The following is a 14,164-nucleotide window of genomic DNA, read 5'->3' on the forward strand; positions in this document are numbered from 1 at the left end:
AAAAAAAATTGTGATTGAAAAGAAACTTACCAGAAGTGACATGAAGAATTTATGAAGATAAACAATTTGAATGCAGCCCACTTTAAGACTTAATTTACCATCTACTTTAGACATATCAGTATAGGCTTTTCCCTCTGTGGCATCTGGATAAAGAGTCATTTGGAACCTAAAAACTTCATCTCCCACTATAGAGACAGCCTGAAAATATTACATTAATTGTGTTATTACATCAGTTTAGTCTTGTGAGCTTCATTCCTCTAATAGAAGAATGATTATCTTGTAATGACAAATTTTATAAATCAGTAGAAGATAGAAAAAAAAGACAGTTACATTTTATTTTTAATCCAGATATTAATAAAAATAGAGAAGAGAAAGAGAGAACACACATGTCAGGTGGCAGACACACACACACACATATATATATATATATGTATATGTATATATATATGTATACACATATATATATTTCAATGCATGTTATATTAGGCTGAATACTGAACATTAACCAACCTACTATTAAGGATTTGTTTTATCATATGAGTGAAGGCAGAGGTGGTAGTGAAGGGGAAAGTGCTAACTCTAACATACGAGAGCCTCAATTCAAATCTTGCCCCTGACACTTACTCTCTATGTCTCTGTGGTAAAGCCATTTAACTGCCCTTAGTCTTGGTTTCTTCATCTATAAAGATGAAGACACACCAAGAGACTGATAGACACATGCATACATATATAAAAACATAAATACATATATACATTTTGCTGTTGTTCAGTCATTTTTCACTCAATTCTAACTGTTTATGACCCCATTTGGGGTTTTCTTGGTAAAGATACTGAAGTGGTTTGCCATTTTCTTCTCCAGCTCATTTTATAGATGAGGAAACTGAAGCTAACAGGATTAGGTGACTTGTCCAGAGTCATACAGCTAATAAGTATCTACAATCAGATTTGAATTCAGGAAGATTATTTTTCCTGACTCCAGGCCAGCACTCTATCCACTGTGACACCTAGCTACCCATACTTACATATGTACATACAGATATACATACATACATACATACATACATATATACATACATACATAGGGCTGTATCTCCCAAAAGAGCTTTTAAAAATAAAATTGTTAAATACGTCTTTCTACCTATAGAACATTTCAGTTATTTACCTGGTCATAAGTTGCTTTCATATAATGTTGTTTCCTTAATTCAAATTACAAAAATAAATTTTACTACTGAAATTTATATATTTTTAATTACCTTTTTGTGAATGGACACTGGATCAGCATTTGTAACTATGATATCTTTGAGTCTGGCAAAAACTTCTGTCTCCTTCGACTGCACAGAAACAGATGCATCCATTCCTGTTGAAAATAATTAATCTCTCACTTTCAAGTCCAATAAAAGTAAATCTAACAATATTTAAGCAAATCAGTAACCTGTTAAGGTACAGAACAATAAAAACAATTCTCTTTGTAGGGAGAATGATTTTTTTAAATGAATCAACTTTAAGTACTCATATTTAGAGATTTCACCATTAAGATGAAAGAGTATCTTCAAATTAAAAATAAGCATATTAAATAGATATGTGAAATATATTAGCAAGTCTCCCCAGAATGCTGAAGACAATCAGGTTAATAATGTGATACAGGTTTGTTTCATTAGATTATAAATTCCTAGAGGCCAAGGACTGTCTTTTGCCTCTTTTTGTATTCCCACTGCTTATTACAGTGCCCAGCACATAGCAGGGATTTTAAAAATGTTTACTGATTGACTGATCTATCACAAACAATCAAGAATTAATGTTTAACACTAGGAGGTGGCTAATGTTCAATGAAAACTAAACTAAACACTAAGGAAAACTTGCTGAATGGCTTTCATAATTGACCTCATAATTTTAAATTGCTTCCAACTGAAAACAAACAATTCCCTGCATGTTCCATTAGGAAGAATACTAGACATTAGCCAGTCTACTATTAAGGATATATTTTATCATACTAGAAAACACAGTGGTAGTATTGTGGGGGAAATGCTAATTCTAAAATTCAAGGATCTCTGTTAAAATCTTGCCTCTGACACTTATTCCCTTTGTCATTGTAGTCAAACCACTTAAATGTCCTGAGCCTTGGGGTCTTTCTTCATCTGTAAAATGAAAGGACTGAATGAGAGAGCCTTCAAGGCCCTTTCTAAGCATGAGCTTAGATTTATGACCCCATGAAATCCTTTATATAGTAAATGACATTTTTTGCCATCATACTCTTAATGATTAAAAAAACCTCCTTTGATTGTGTAAAATATTTGGGCAAGTAGCACCATCTGAATTAAAAACATCTACAATGCCTTTGAATCACAGTGGTAAATTAAAGATTAGAGTCAAAGTTAGAGCCACCAATTTACAAAAGAGAACTATGCTTATAAATCTTAAACATCAAAAAATATCCTAAATATGTGATTGCTTCAGCAAACTGTTATACTTTATAGACATTCTAATATTTATTAAGCTATATGCAAACTATAATTTCACTTCCAGATATTGTAATCAAGAAATGCTCTCTTTAACTATACTTATTTCTTCTGATCCTGCACTAAGTCCACAAACATGGATATTATCAAACAGGTCTCTGAAGAAGATTCTTATGAAGATGATCTACAACTTCCTAGACAGAGTAAGAAAAAACATACGTACTGAAAAATATGCCCATCTTAAAAACAAACCATAAACCTACTAATAGGTTTTACATTTATGAAGCAGTAAATCAGTCCTGCCTATATTTACAAACAACAAACTACCTCCCAAATTGCTAAATACAAAGAATACATGTGAATGGTTATATTCAAGAGTATGTAAATATTATAATAAAATTATCATTTCTATTAGAGACATAAATAAGGTTTTAGAAATCTTTTCAGACTCTTGACACTAACAATCTAAAAATCACAGATTTTTAGAAGTCGTGTTTTGTACTCAATATAATATTTCTGCTCCACTTCAAGAAGTCTCAAAAATAAAGATGATGTCATGACCACTACCTGACAATTTATAAACTTTAAAAATGGCACAAGTTTTTGTTTTAAAATTATATTTGTCAGTCTGAAAAATGTAACTAGAACATCTGTAAGAATAATTTCACTGCTTCATTAAGAAACAATTTGAAATAACTAGGAAAAAAATTCTCATATTACTTGTTATCGTAAACAAATCTATTTCTAAAAAAGGTATATCTGTGAAAATTTTTTTAAAGTAACCTGTTAACTATTCACAACACAACCATCATATACTGTTAACTTAGAAGCAAAGTAACAGGCATCAGATTTCAAAACAATACATTATTACAATACAATAATACAATATAACACACAGAAATATATATATATATATATATATATATATTTGGGGGTAGGCAGGGCAATAAGGGTTAAGTGACTTGCCCAGCTTCACACAGCTAGTAAGTGTCAAGTGTGTGAGGCCGAATTTGAACTCAGGTTCTTCTGAATCCAGGTCAGTGCTTTATCCACTGTACCACCTAGCTGCCCCCACTACATTGCATATATGTTTTAAAACTAGAGGACCATATCAGAGATTAAAGTAAGGTAATTTGTGTAATTACTTGCCTTGTACTCTAATATCTGCAATGTTACACTTCTGATCACAGACAAAGATATTAAATGCATTCAGTTCTGCAGTGACTTTCAGATCAAAAACATCTTGATGGGAAATGTCATCAGATACTGAAAAGTTAAAGTTACCGAAATATCATGATTAAAAAAGTATAGTTATGATATGACAAAAAACACAATCTCAAACTAAATGGAATAAGAAGTGCTTTTAGTACCACAATGAATATTCAAAACAGAGGAAAGGAAAATAAGGTTCTCAAAGTCAGGACTAGTCTCAGTTTTGTCTATCTCTAGTACTTTAAACATAAAAGCAAAAGCAATTCCTAATTAAGCATTTAATTAACAATAATTGAACTGAAATTAATTTTCAAATAATAGGTTAAAACTAAGGCAAAATGAATTAAGAGGAAAATTAACTAAAAATAACAACAGCTCATATTTACATAGCATTTTAAGATTTGCAAAGTGCTTCTTCACAACAACCCTATGTCTGTTGTTGTTGTTGTTGTTGTTGCTATTCCCATTTTATCACACTTCCAAAAGGTTAAGTGGCTTCAAAGCAATTCAACAAATTTTTGTTAAGTGTATACTGTGTACCAGGTCTTAAGGACAAAAAATTATTTCCCCTTAAGATTACATTTCCCCAGGTCTTGCCCAAAATCACACAGCTAGTAAGTTAGCAGGGCTAAGACTTTAATTCCAGCCCTCTAGAATTAAAAATCCACTACCCTGATGCTAAGATAGCATGCTGTTTCTGTATCTGAGAAGTACAATTTTTTGATTAAGTACTTTAGCAGAGTATGTCATATGAAAAAAGACACATCTATAATGGAATTCAACTTATTGTCTCCATGATATGGAAATGTAATTAGCATCTGTCAATAATTGTATGTAAAATTTATATTCTTTCTACTACGTTTTAGTCTACTTCATAAAAATAGCATTCATATCATGAGAAATTAATTATTTCTGTATATGAAGAGGTTAGAACAGTGCTAAGCACACCGTAGGTGCTTGTTGACTGATTGGAAAGAAAGAAGTAAAACATAGGACAAACTCTTACAAAAGAAGTCTAACAAAAGAATGCCTTACCAAATATTAAGAAAACACAGTGGAATTAGCATTCCCTAGTTCTATCAACTGAAAATGATCTCTCATATAATAGCATAGTATTTTATATTTCCCTTATGTACTTATATTCTAATTTTTATTCTGGCTTCTTCTTCCTAGATAATTCACCTATTTAGGATTGTTATGTTCTTCTTTGTATCTCCCCCAGAATCTAGCACAACCGAACATAGTATGCACCTAAGGAATGATCACTGAATATTGCATGAAGGAAATAATGAACCTTGTAAACTAAAATCATTTTTGACTTATCTCTTCCTTCATCCTCTCTATCTAGTTGGAAAGCTAGCATTTATTAAGTGTCTACTATGTGCCAGGCATAAATAAAATAAAAGTAAAATATAGTGTGTTTTGTGAGAAAATAATTATTAATAATCACTTTCTTGGGTGACCCAGAGATCATTTCTCAGTCCTTTATCTCCCCTCCTCCACCACTCCAGAAAGTCCAGTTCTCCTAGAGAAACATCAACAACTCTCATCTGAGACAAGCACAAGGGAACAAAAGGAATAGAGACAGATTCTTTTGTTCAGATAGGAGAAGGATGGATGGATGGGATTAAACCACACCTAGATAATGGATTTTGCCTTAAGAACCTTGAGTGAAAGCTCTTTTGCATTCTTTTCCCTGATGTCATCCAAGAGTTCATTTTAAGGTAAACCACCTTCAAGTCATGTCAACCAATGGAATTTAATGATGTGCAATGACCCAATTAGCTTTGATCAGTGTATAATGACCTGCCTCTATCAAAAGAGGATAAAAACCCTTGGGAAAAGCAACAGGAGGGCTTCTAGAGCATCTCCCAAGCTTCTCTTGGTTCTCTGAGACCACCTGGTGTCTGTCTCTCCTACTAGCTCTCCTGGGTCTCCTTGAGATCACATGCTTTGGGGACAACATGGGTCTTTTGCAGCTTTTCTCTTGCTCACGCTGACTGGCATGCTGAAGTTCTTGTCCTGCTTTCTCTACCACTTGGCCTGAGACCATGAGACATTAGGGAGACATGTGGGCAATAATTTACTGGCATAATATTGATAAGTTAATATATGCTTACTCCAAACTGGTATCTATAGCAATTACTTTTTAAAAAGTCACAGTTTTCAAGGAGCTACAACGTACTGGGAGATACAACATGAAAACAATTATATACAAACTAGACAAAAAAAAACTGCAGATAATCTTAGAGGGAAGTCACTACAATTAAGGAGGACTGGGAAAGGATTCTTAAAGAAGATGGGACTTTGAAGGAAGATTTGAAGGAAGCCACAGAAGCTAGAAGGAAGAAATGAGGAGGGAAAGAGTTGGAGGTACGGGAGATAGCAAGTGAAAATGCTCAGTCACAAAATGGAATGTCTTACGCAAAGAAGAGCAAAGGAGCCCAATGTCACTGGAGCATATGAAGGGATGTAAGAAGATGAATTTGAAAAGCCAAACAGAGGTTTGTTGGTTGGTTTGTTTGTTTTGATCCTGAAGGTAACAGGGAGTCAATGGAGTTGAATGGACTGGAGGTGATGAGGCCAGAAATGTGCTTTATTAGATTAATGTGACACCTAAGTAGAGGATGGATTACAGAGAGGAGAGACTTGATATAGGGAGATCCACAAGCAGAACACTTTAATAGTCCAGTCATGAGGTGATGAAGGTTTGAACTAGGGTAGTAAGAGGACCATGGAAAAGAAGAGAGCATATACAGGACATGTTAAAAATGAAAAAATGACAGGATTTGACCACTGCTCAGATATGGGGGTGAGAGAATGAGGATTAGAGTATGACAACTTAATGGTAACTGAAAACCACTCACTAAAGTACTTTATTATCAAAGTAAGGATTACATTTGCTTTTTCTTTTACAGATGGCCCAGTCTGCCTTTGTAGATGTAATTTATTGAATTTGTATGCTCATTTTCTTTTGCAAATTACAAGGTTTTTTTAATATGATTATTCTAGTTTCCATTAAAAGAATAATAGTCATTGACAAAACAATACCAGCTTTGATGGCAGTGCCTTTAGATTCCTCAATTGGCACTTTCAGCTCATGTGCCTTCTGATGAGAAGGAAGACCACGGGATGGAACAGCTGATGACATAAAGTCCATGATGGATAGCAAAGATTCCAAATGGAGGACTAAATCTAATGATGAAAATGATACCTAAATCAAGAAACAATGGAAGAGACTAATTTTAGAAATCACAAAACACAGAATCAAAAGCTTTTTGCTCAAATTGATTATGCAGAATATCTCAAAATACCAATAAGGATTAGAGAAAGCTGTCTCCACATTTATTCTTACTAAGCATAAGAGTATTTTTTAAATTTCTAACTAGTTTTTCAAAGATTCACAAATGTATTAGTTTACTCAAAGATCAGGCCACATTTCAGACTAAAACTGCATTGAATGCTGAAATATGTTGTAGGCAATGTATGCATTCAATTTTGAGAGATTAAAATCTTTTACATACTAAAATTCACTCAATCTAAAGCCATTAGAAATCATTATCTATGTAAAAGAATACTGCTGTACAAAATTCCTACATCAAAGCTAACCAAATATTTTAGCCAGCATTAAACTGAATAAAAAAATGTAGTGGCCTGAAATTTTTTAAAGGTAACTGTAAGGGAATACATTATTTGCTTACTCAATAACCACTGAGTTGACTCACAATTGAACTCAGTAAAGCAAATTACTTCTTCTGGGAAACTAAGTTTTCTTCCTATGAAACCTTTATTTCTATTTTATATAGCTACCAGAGAGATGGCTACTATTGTGCTATGCTTATGTTGATGTTAAAATCCTCAAAATTGGAGGCAGCTACTGAAACTAGATTAAATGATTAAATGCTGAAAACAAACCATAAAAAAATTACCTTAACTGTTTGTTTGGTATTATTATGAACAGTTTTAAATTCTGGTCCATCACTGTTTGCCTGTAAGTACAATAAGATGAGATTACTTGAATACAGACATTAAAAACATACACACTGAATTTATTTTCTTGACTTATTTATAGGGTTATATACTTAATTTCTAAACCCTTCAAATTTTTAATAAAGCTCGGTAAATTTATATCCACAGTATAAAAATGTTTCCACATGATACAGCACTTTGAATGTATGGAAAAATCTAAGAAAGCATATTCTAAATGTACTATATTAACTATATTATCTTCTCCCCTCACATTTCCTGTACTAATTATGAAAAAAAATGTAAGGAGAAACAAGATTCTCTGTATATAATTATTGTTTCTGCTTTAAAAAGCAGAAACCACTAGAAAAGATTTCTTGCAGCATTTTTTTTTGTCACTGCTAGAGAAGATAAAAAGTTAAAAATGAAAAGAATTCAATAACCTAAGCTGAAATAGACTTTAAGGTCATCTAGATTGATTGCTTCATTTTACAGATAATGAAACTGAGAAATGACTTGCCCAAAGTCACATAGTAATATCACAGCTAGAATTTAAACCCAAAACCTGCTTGCCACTAGCTGAGAAAGAAGTTGAACTAGGGAGGACTCAGTCTTTTAACTCCAATGTAACAATGTTTACCTTCTCTTCCCTTATTTTTTTTATCCTGAACTCCCTTTTAGCTCCCTTATTTTAAAACAATGAAATTATATATGTTCCAGATTTCCAGGGCAGAGCCAAGATGGCAGAGGAAAAGCAGTAAGCTCCCGGAACTCACGACATGATCGCTCAAAAAAACCTCCAAATAATGCCATAGGACAATTCCTGGAGCAGCAGAACCCACAAAAGAACAGGCTGAGATCATTTTCTAGCCAAAGACAGCTTAGAAGGTGGGAAGGAGGGGACCACTGTGACAGGGTGTAAGTGGAGCCCAACCCCAAGGTCACGCTGACACAGATTCAGTACCAGGAAGGCTTTGCCAAAGAAAGAGACCCCCGGAGCCTCTGAATCAACTGCAGTGCCAGCATCTTCTAGAACTAAGCTCACAGTCTGGTGAGAGTCCTGAGCAGTTGGCCAGGGGGAGATTACCGGGGTCTCTGCTGGCACTGATGCAGAACTTGGGTGTTTCACCCCTGCTGGGAACCAGGAATTAGGTTTGAGTGGCAGTGGCCCAGGTTGGGGAAGGGCAAAGGCCTGTCAGAGTTTTCCTCCCTGTTTAATTAGCAAGTTGACCTGTAGTTATCTATGGACCAGAGAACAGGCCAGGCAAATGAAGAACCTGCCCATCCTTAAATCGTACCACCTGGGACCCCTTGAAGCTTGGGACAGTACAGGCTGGAAACAGTGCCTCACCTTAGGAAGGAGTTAAAAGTCAAGTAAAAGACAGGCAAAATGAGCAGACAGAGAAAGATGCAGACCATAGAAAGTTTCATTAGTGACAAGGAAGTTTGAGGTGCACCTTCAGAAGAAGATAGCAATGTCAGGGCTCCTACATCCAAAGATTCCAAGAAAAATATGAATTGGTCTCAGGCCATAGAGGCACTCAAAAAAAGACTTTGAAGATAAAATAAGAGATGTAGAGGAAAAAATAAAAAGAGAAATGAGAGGGATGCAGGAGGGTCATGGAAAAAAAGTCAAAAGATTGAAAAGCCAAATTGGCCAAATGGAAAAGGAGATACAAGAGCTCTCTGAAGAAAATAATCGCTTAAAAATTAGGATTGAGCAAATGACTTTATGAGAAATCAAGACACAATAAAGCAAATCCAAATGAATAAAAAAATAGAGGGCAATGTGAAATATCTCCTTGGAAAACAGGTGACCTGGAAAATAGATCCAGGAGAGATAATTTGAAAATTATTGGACTATTTGAAAACCATGATAAAAAAAAAATGCTTAGACATCATCTTCCAAGAAATTGTCAGGGAAAACTGCCCTGATATTCTAGAAGCAGAAGGTGTAATAGAAATTGAAATAATTCATCAATCACCTCCTGAAAGAGATCCCAAAATGAAAACTCCCAGGAATATTATTGCCAAATTCCAGAGCTCCCAGGTCAAGGAGAAAATATTTCAAGCAACCAAAAAGAAACAATTCAAGTACTATGGAGCCGGAGTCAGGATAACACAAGATCTAGCAGCTTCCACATTAAAGGACCAGAGGACATGGAATATGATGTTCCAGATAGCAAAGGAATTGGGATTACCGCCAAGAATCACCCATCCAGCAAAACTAAGTATAATCTTTCAGGTGGAAAAAATGGGACTTTAATGAAAAGGGGAACTTTTAGGTATTCATGATGAAAGACCTGAACTGAATAGAAAATTTGACTTTCAAATACAAGACCCTAGAGAAGCATAAAAAGGTTAACAGGAGAAAGAAATTAAGAGGAATGTTGTTTATATTCCTACATGGGATGATGATACTTCTAACTCATAAAAACTTTCTCAGTATTAGGGCAGATGATAGATATAAATTTAGACAGAGGGCACAGGTGGGAATTGATTATGAAGGGATAATATCTGTGAAGCATTTATTTTTTGTTTCATCTTTTTTGTGGGGTGGTTGGAGTTGGGTGACATGCCTGGGGTCTTGCAGTGTGTGAGTGTCTTGTGTCTAAGTCCAGATTTGGGCTCAGGTCCTCCTGGATCCAGGATGGGTGCTTGGTCCACTGTGTCACCTAGCTGCCCCATGATGACATCTTTAGGGTAAAATTGAGGGGTGAGGGGAATGCACTGGGAGAGGGGGAAGGGGAGATGCAGAATGGGGTGAAATCCCACATGAAAGAAACAGGAAAGGGCTTATGGAATGGGAGGAGAGATAGAGGAGGAGCAGGGCAGAGAATGAGCCTTATACTCATCAGAATTGGCTCAAAGATCATAATCTCATCAGTGTTGGCTCAAGGAAAGAACATACACACTCAATTGGGGGGAGTAATCTATCTAACCCTGCAGGAAAGTGGGAGGGGAAGGAAATAAGGAGGGAAGGGTGAAAGAAGGGAGGGCAGAGTGAGGAAGGGAGCAGTCAGAAGCAAATCCCTTTTGAGGAGGGATAGGGTGAAAGAAGATAGAAAATATCTTGATTAAATATCATGAGGAAGGGAATAGGATGGAGGGAAACAGTTAACAATAGTAATTGTGAAAAAAATCTTGAAGCAGAGGCAACAGTAATGTAAGATGATGATTATTGATTAATTGATTGATGATGACTGAATAAAGATGGGGGTTGATTGATGATGATGAGAACTAATTGATGATTGATAATGAAACGTATGGTACTTTGCTGGACTATTGTGAAGAAAATTCTTTGTCAGGTATAAAGTACTACATAAATGTTATCTATTACTGTTGTTGCAATAATCAACCTCATGGGTTTATTGTATAGAAATTTCTCTTTAAAGTACTATATAAATATAGTTTACTATTAAAAAGTGGTAAGTAGGATGCTATCAGAAAAACCCGAAAAGACCTACATGAGCTGATGCAACATGAAATGTACTGTATACAAAGTAACAGCAATACTGTAAGATGATCTGCTGTAAATGACTTGCTTATTTTCAGCAATGAAATAATCCAAGACAACTCTGAAGGTTCTATTAAAAACAGTCCATCTACAGAGAGAGAACTGATGGTGTCTGAATACAGATTGAAGCATAATTTTTTTTGTTAGTTCCTTTATCTGAAGTTTTGTTTTTGTCTGTTTTCTTTCACAATCTGGCTAAAGTGTAAATGTAAAACAAAAAACAGACAAACAAAAAAAGAAATTATATATGTTCCAACTTCATTAAGCACCTATGTTCTAGGCCCTATGAAGACAAAGATGAAAAATGAGTCACTGTCCTAGAGAAACTATCAATTTAACAAGGCAAAGGGAAGAAGATTTGGCAGGTACAAGATTATGTCAAAGGTTCCTCCCAGCTCAAAATCTATGAATCCTGTTAAAACATAATACAAAGCAATATATAAGGGCAAAAGAGCAATGTGGACAAAATATTACAATGAAATATAAGGAAAATATTTGTATATTTGTTACAAAGAATGGGGGGGGCAGGTAGAAGCTGCTGTACCTAAACTAGGTCTTAAAGCAGAGAAGAATTTCAGGAAGCACAGAGGTGAAAGGCTACATGAACAGTGGCAATACAGAACTAGAAAACAAAAAGAGTTCAGGTCTGTGTGGCTGGAATGCATTATCGAAGGGAATAGTATAAAATAATACCAGTAATACATATTGGAGTCAGACTGTAAAGGGTCTTGGCTCTTTAACGACAGGATGAAGTGTTCATTAATTTATCCTTTAGTCAGGAGAACAAAAAAAAAAAAATACTGTGTTTAGAATTATCAAACCTGGCTTATAGTCCCTAGTACTAACCTGCTATATGCAAGTGATTAAACTTCTCTAGATATCTAAAATTCCTTGCCTCTAAGATAAGAGTGTTGAACTAATAACAAAAACAAAAGCAAAAACAAAAATAAAACCTCTAAAAGTTCCTTTACCTCTAATATGTTAATTATGTGAAATTTTTTTTAAAAGGACAGTAACACAGTTGGACCTTGCTTTGGGAAGACTATTTTAATAGCTATATAAAGGCTGCATTTGGGGGTAGAAAAGATTGGGAACAAAGTAATAGGTTAGAAGGGCACAGAGCCAAGAGAGGCCTTCATGTGGAGGATAACAGTATAAATAGAGCGAATGAGCAGGATGACTCAGTTTGTAAGGGTAGATTTTTTAATTGACTAGATTAGAAGTGCCAGACAGGGACAGAGATGACTAGGCAACAAGATAAATATCAACCAAATAATAATAATGATGCACAGTTATAGGCAGTTAGGTGGGTAATAGATTGAGCACTGGACTTAGTGTTAGGAAAACCTTGGTGTAAATCCCACCTCAGACTTACTAGTTGTGTGACCCTGGGCAAGCTTTAACTGCTTTATGATTCAGTTTCCTTATCTGTAAAATAAAGGGGTAGGGGTCACAGGCCCCTTAATATCCTTTCCAGGTCTAACTCTAGGATCTTATCATCCTGGGACAGTCTGTGCTAATAGCTTCTTTTCTTAAACCAAATGCATTTGAGCTCCAAACCTGAAATAAAATCTCTAATGTAAATACCTAGCTATTCAACTACTTGCAATTAAATATCTTCTTCCCTGTCTTTGTTTATGCCTCTCATAGATACATACAATTTCACTCTAACAGCAATTTTTAGGAAGAGCAGAAATAATTGAATGGAGAAATGTGAAAAAATCTAGATTACTTAAATACACCTAAACTTCTATTTAACTCTGAGTTGCCAAATCTGTAGTAAATAGAATTAAAAGTCAAAGATGAATAGAAGTCTCCAAGGGTAGCAGCAGACTAGAACACAGAAGCTTAAATAATTTTCAATAAAGTATTATAGATATTTTAAAACCTCAAGGAGAAGAGGAAAATTTCAAAATAAATTACATTACTATTGAATACAAATATTGAAGAATTCTAGAAAATAAATAATACCTTCGTGAATTCCATTTTTAGAAGTGGTTCATCAGTTATATTACAAGAGTTAATGATATAAAGAGGTTCTCCCTTGGAATCTATAAGAAAAAAAGACTTGCCTGAGAAATCAACATATTTGAAAGTCACATTTTAAAACAGTACCCAATGACAACTGTTCCAAAACTTCATTGTCAAGACATAATACAACAATTGCTCCATTTCAATAAACCCTAATGTACAAAAATGTAAACTTACAAAACATGACAATAGTCTCTATTTCACTTATTATAATTATACTTTTTTTAAAAATAGCAGTTTTCTGTTAAACAATGAGTAGCCCTAGTGAAAACAAAATTTCATTTACATGAAATGTTTTAGAATACTACTCTGGGGGGCAGCTAGGTGACGCAGTGGATAAAGCACTGGCCCCGGATTCAGGAGTACCTGAGTTCAAATCTGGCCTCAGACACTTGACACTTACTAGCTGTGTGACCCTGGGCAAGTCACTTAACCCCCACTGCCCCGCAAAAAAAAAAAAAAACAAGAATACCACTCTGTAGTTCCATAGCATGATAACAAGAAAAAGCAAAGACCTCTTTCTGCTATAAACATCTTTCATAAACCCTATATTTTATACTTACCTGTGAAATCATGAGATTTCATAGTAATTTTTTTAAGATACATTTTAGCAGTCATGTCATGGGTTTTAACTCTGGTTTCCAGTCCAAGCTGTAATACATTTAGTTCATGTAAAGGCTTTGCCTTTTTTTCTGATTTTTTCATCAATGTCACCAGAACCTAAGAAAATGAACACCATATATTAACTGATTAAACTATTCTTGTACAAGATAACATTTTTAAAACCTCTCAAGGTAGAAGAAACAAAAAGTGACAGCATGTTATAAGAAATCCAATTATTCTACACCTAAATTATTGTCTAGGAATAAATTAGGCACACTAGAAGGAACATAAAATCACTGAAATCTTTGAAACATTGTACAATACTGTACAACTATAATTTTCAATAGTTAATAAAGAAAAGAAATGGAATATAAAAACA

General features: G+C 34.5%; 1 protein-coding gene across 1 annotated transcript in view; it reads right to left on the bottom strand.

Moving 5' to 3' along the window:
• VPS13C (vacuolar protein sorting 13 homolog C) overlaps nt 1-14,164 on the bottom strand; it is a 206,614-nt gene that overhangs the window by 90,595 nt on the left and 101,855 nt on the right. Inside the window, exons 39-45 of the mRNA XM_043981954.1 lie at nt 13,746-13,902; nt 13,123-13,202; nt 7,598-7,657; nt 6,720-6,882; nt 3,606-3,722; nt 1,254-1,357; nt 31-198 (exon numbers count right to left, since the gene is read on the bottom strand). Of these exons, the coding sequence (XP_043837889.1) occupies nt 31-198; nt 1,254-1,357; nt 3,606-3,722; nt 6,720-6,882; nt 7,598-7,657; nt 13,123-13,202; nt 13,746-13,902 (849 nt within the window). The remainder of the gene's footprint in view (nt 1-30; nt 199-1,253; nt 1,358-3,605; nt 3,723-6,719; nt 6,883-7,597; nt 7,658-13,122; nt 13,203-13,745; nt 13,903-14,164) is intronic.

This window comes from Dromiciops gliroides, chromosome 2 (assembly GCF_019393635.1).
Source record: "Dromiciops gliroides isolate mDroGli1 chromosome 2, mDroGli1.pri, whole genome shotgun sequence".
NCBI classification, from domain to species: domain Eukaryota; kingdom Metazoa; phylum Chordata; class Mammalia; order Microbiotheria; family Microbiotheriidae; genus Dromiciops; species Dromiciops gliroides.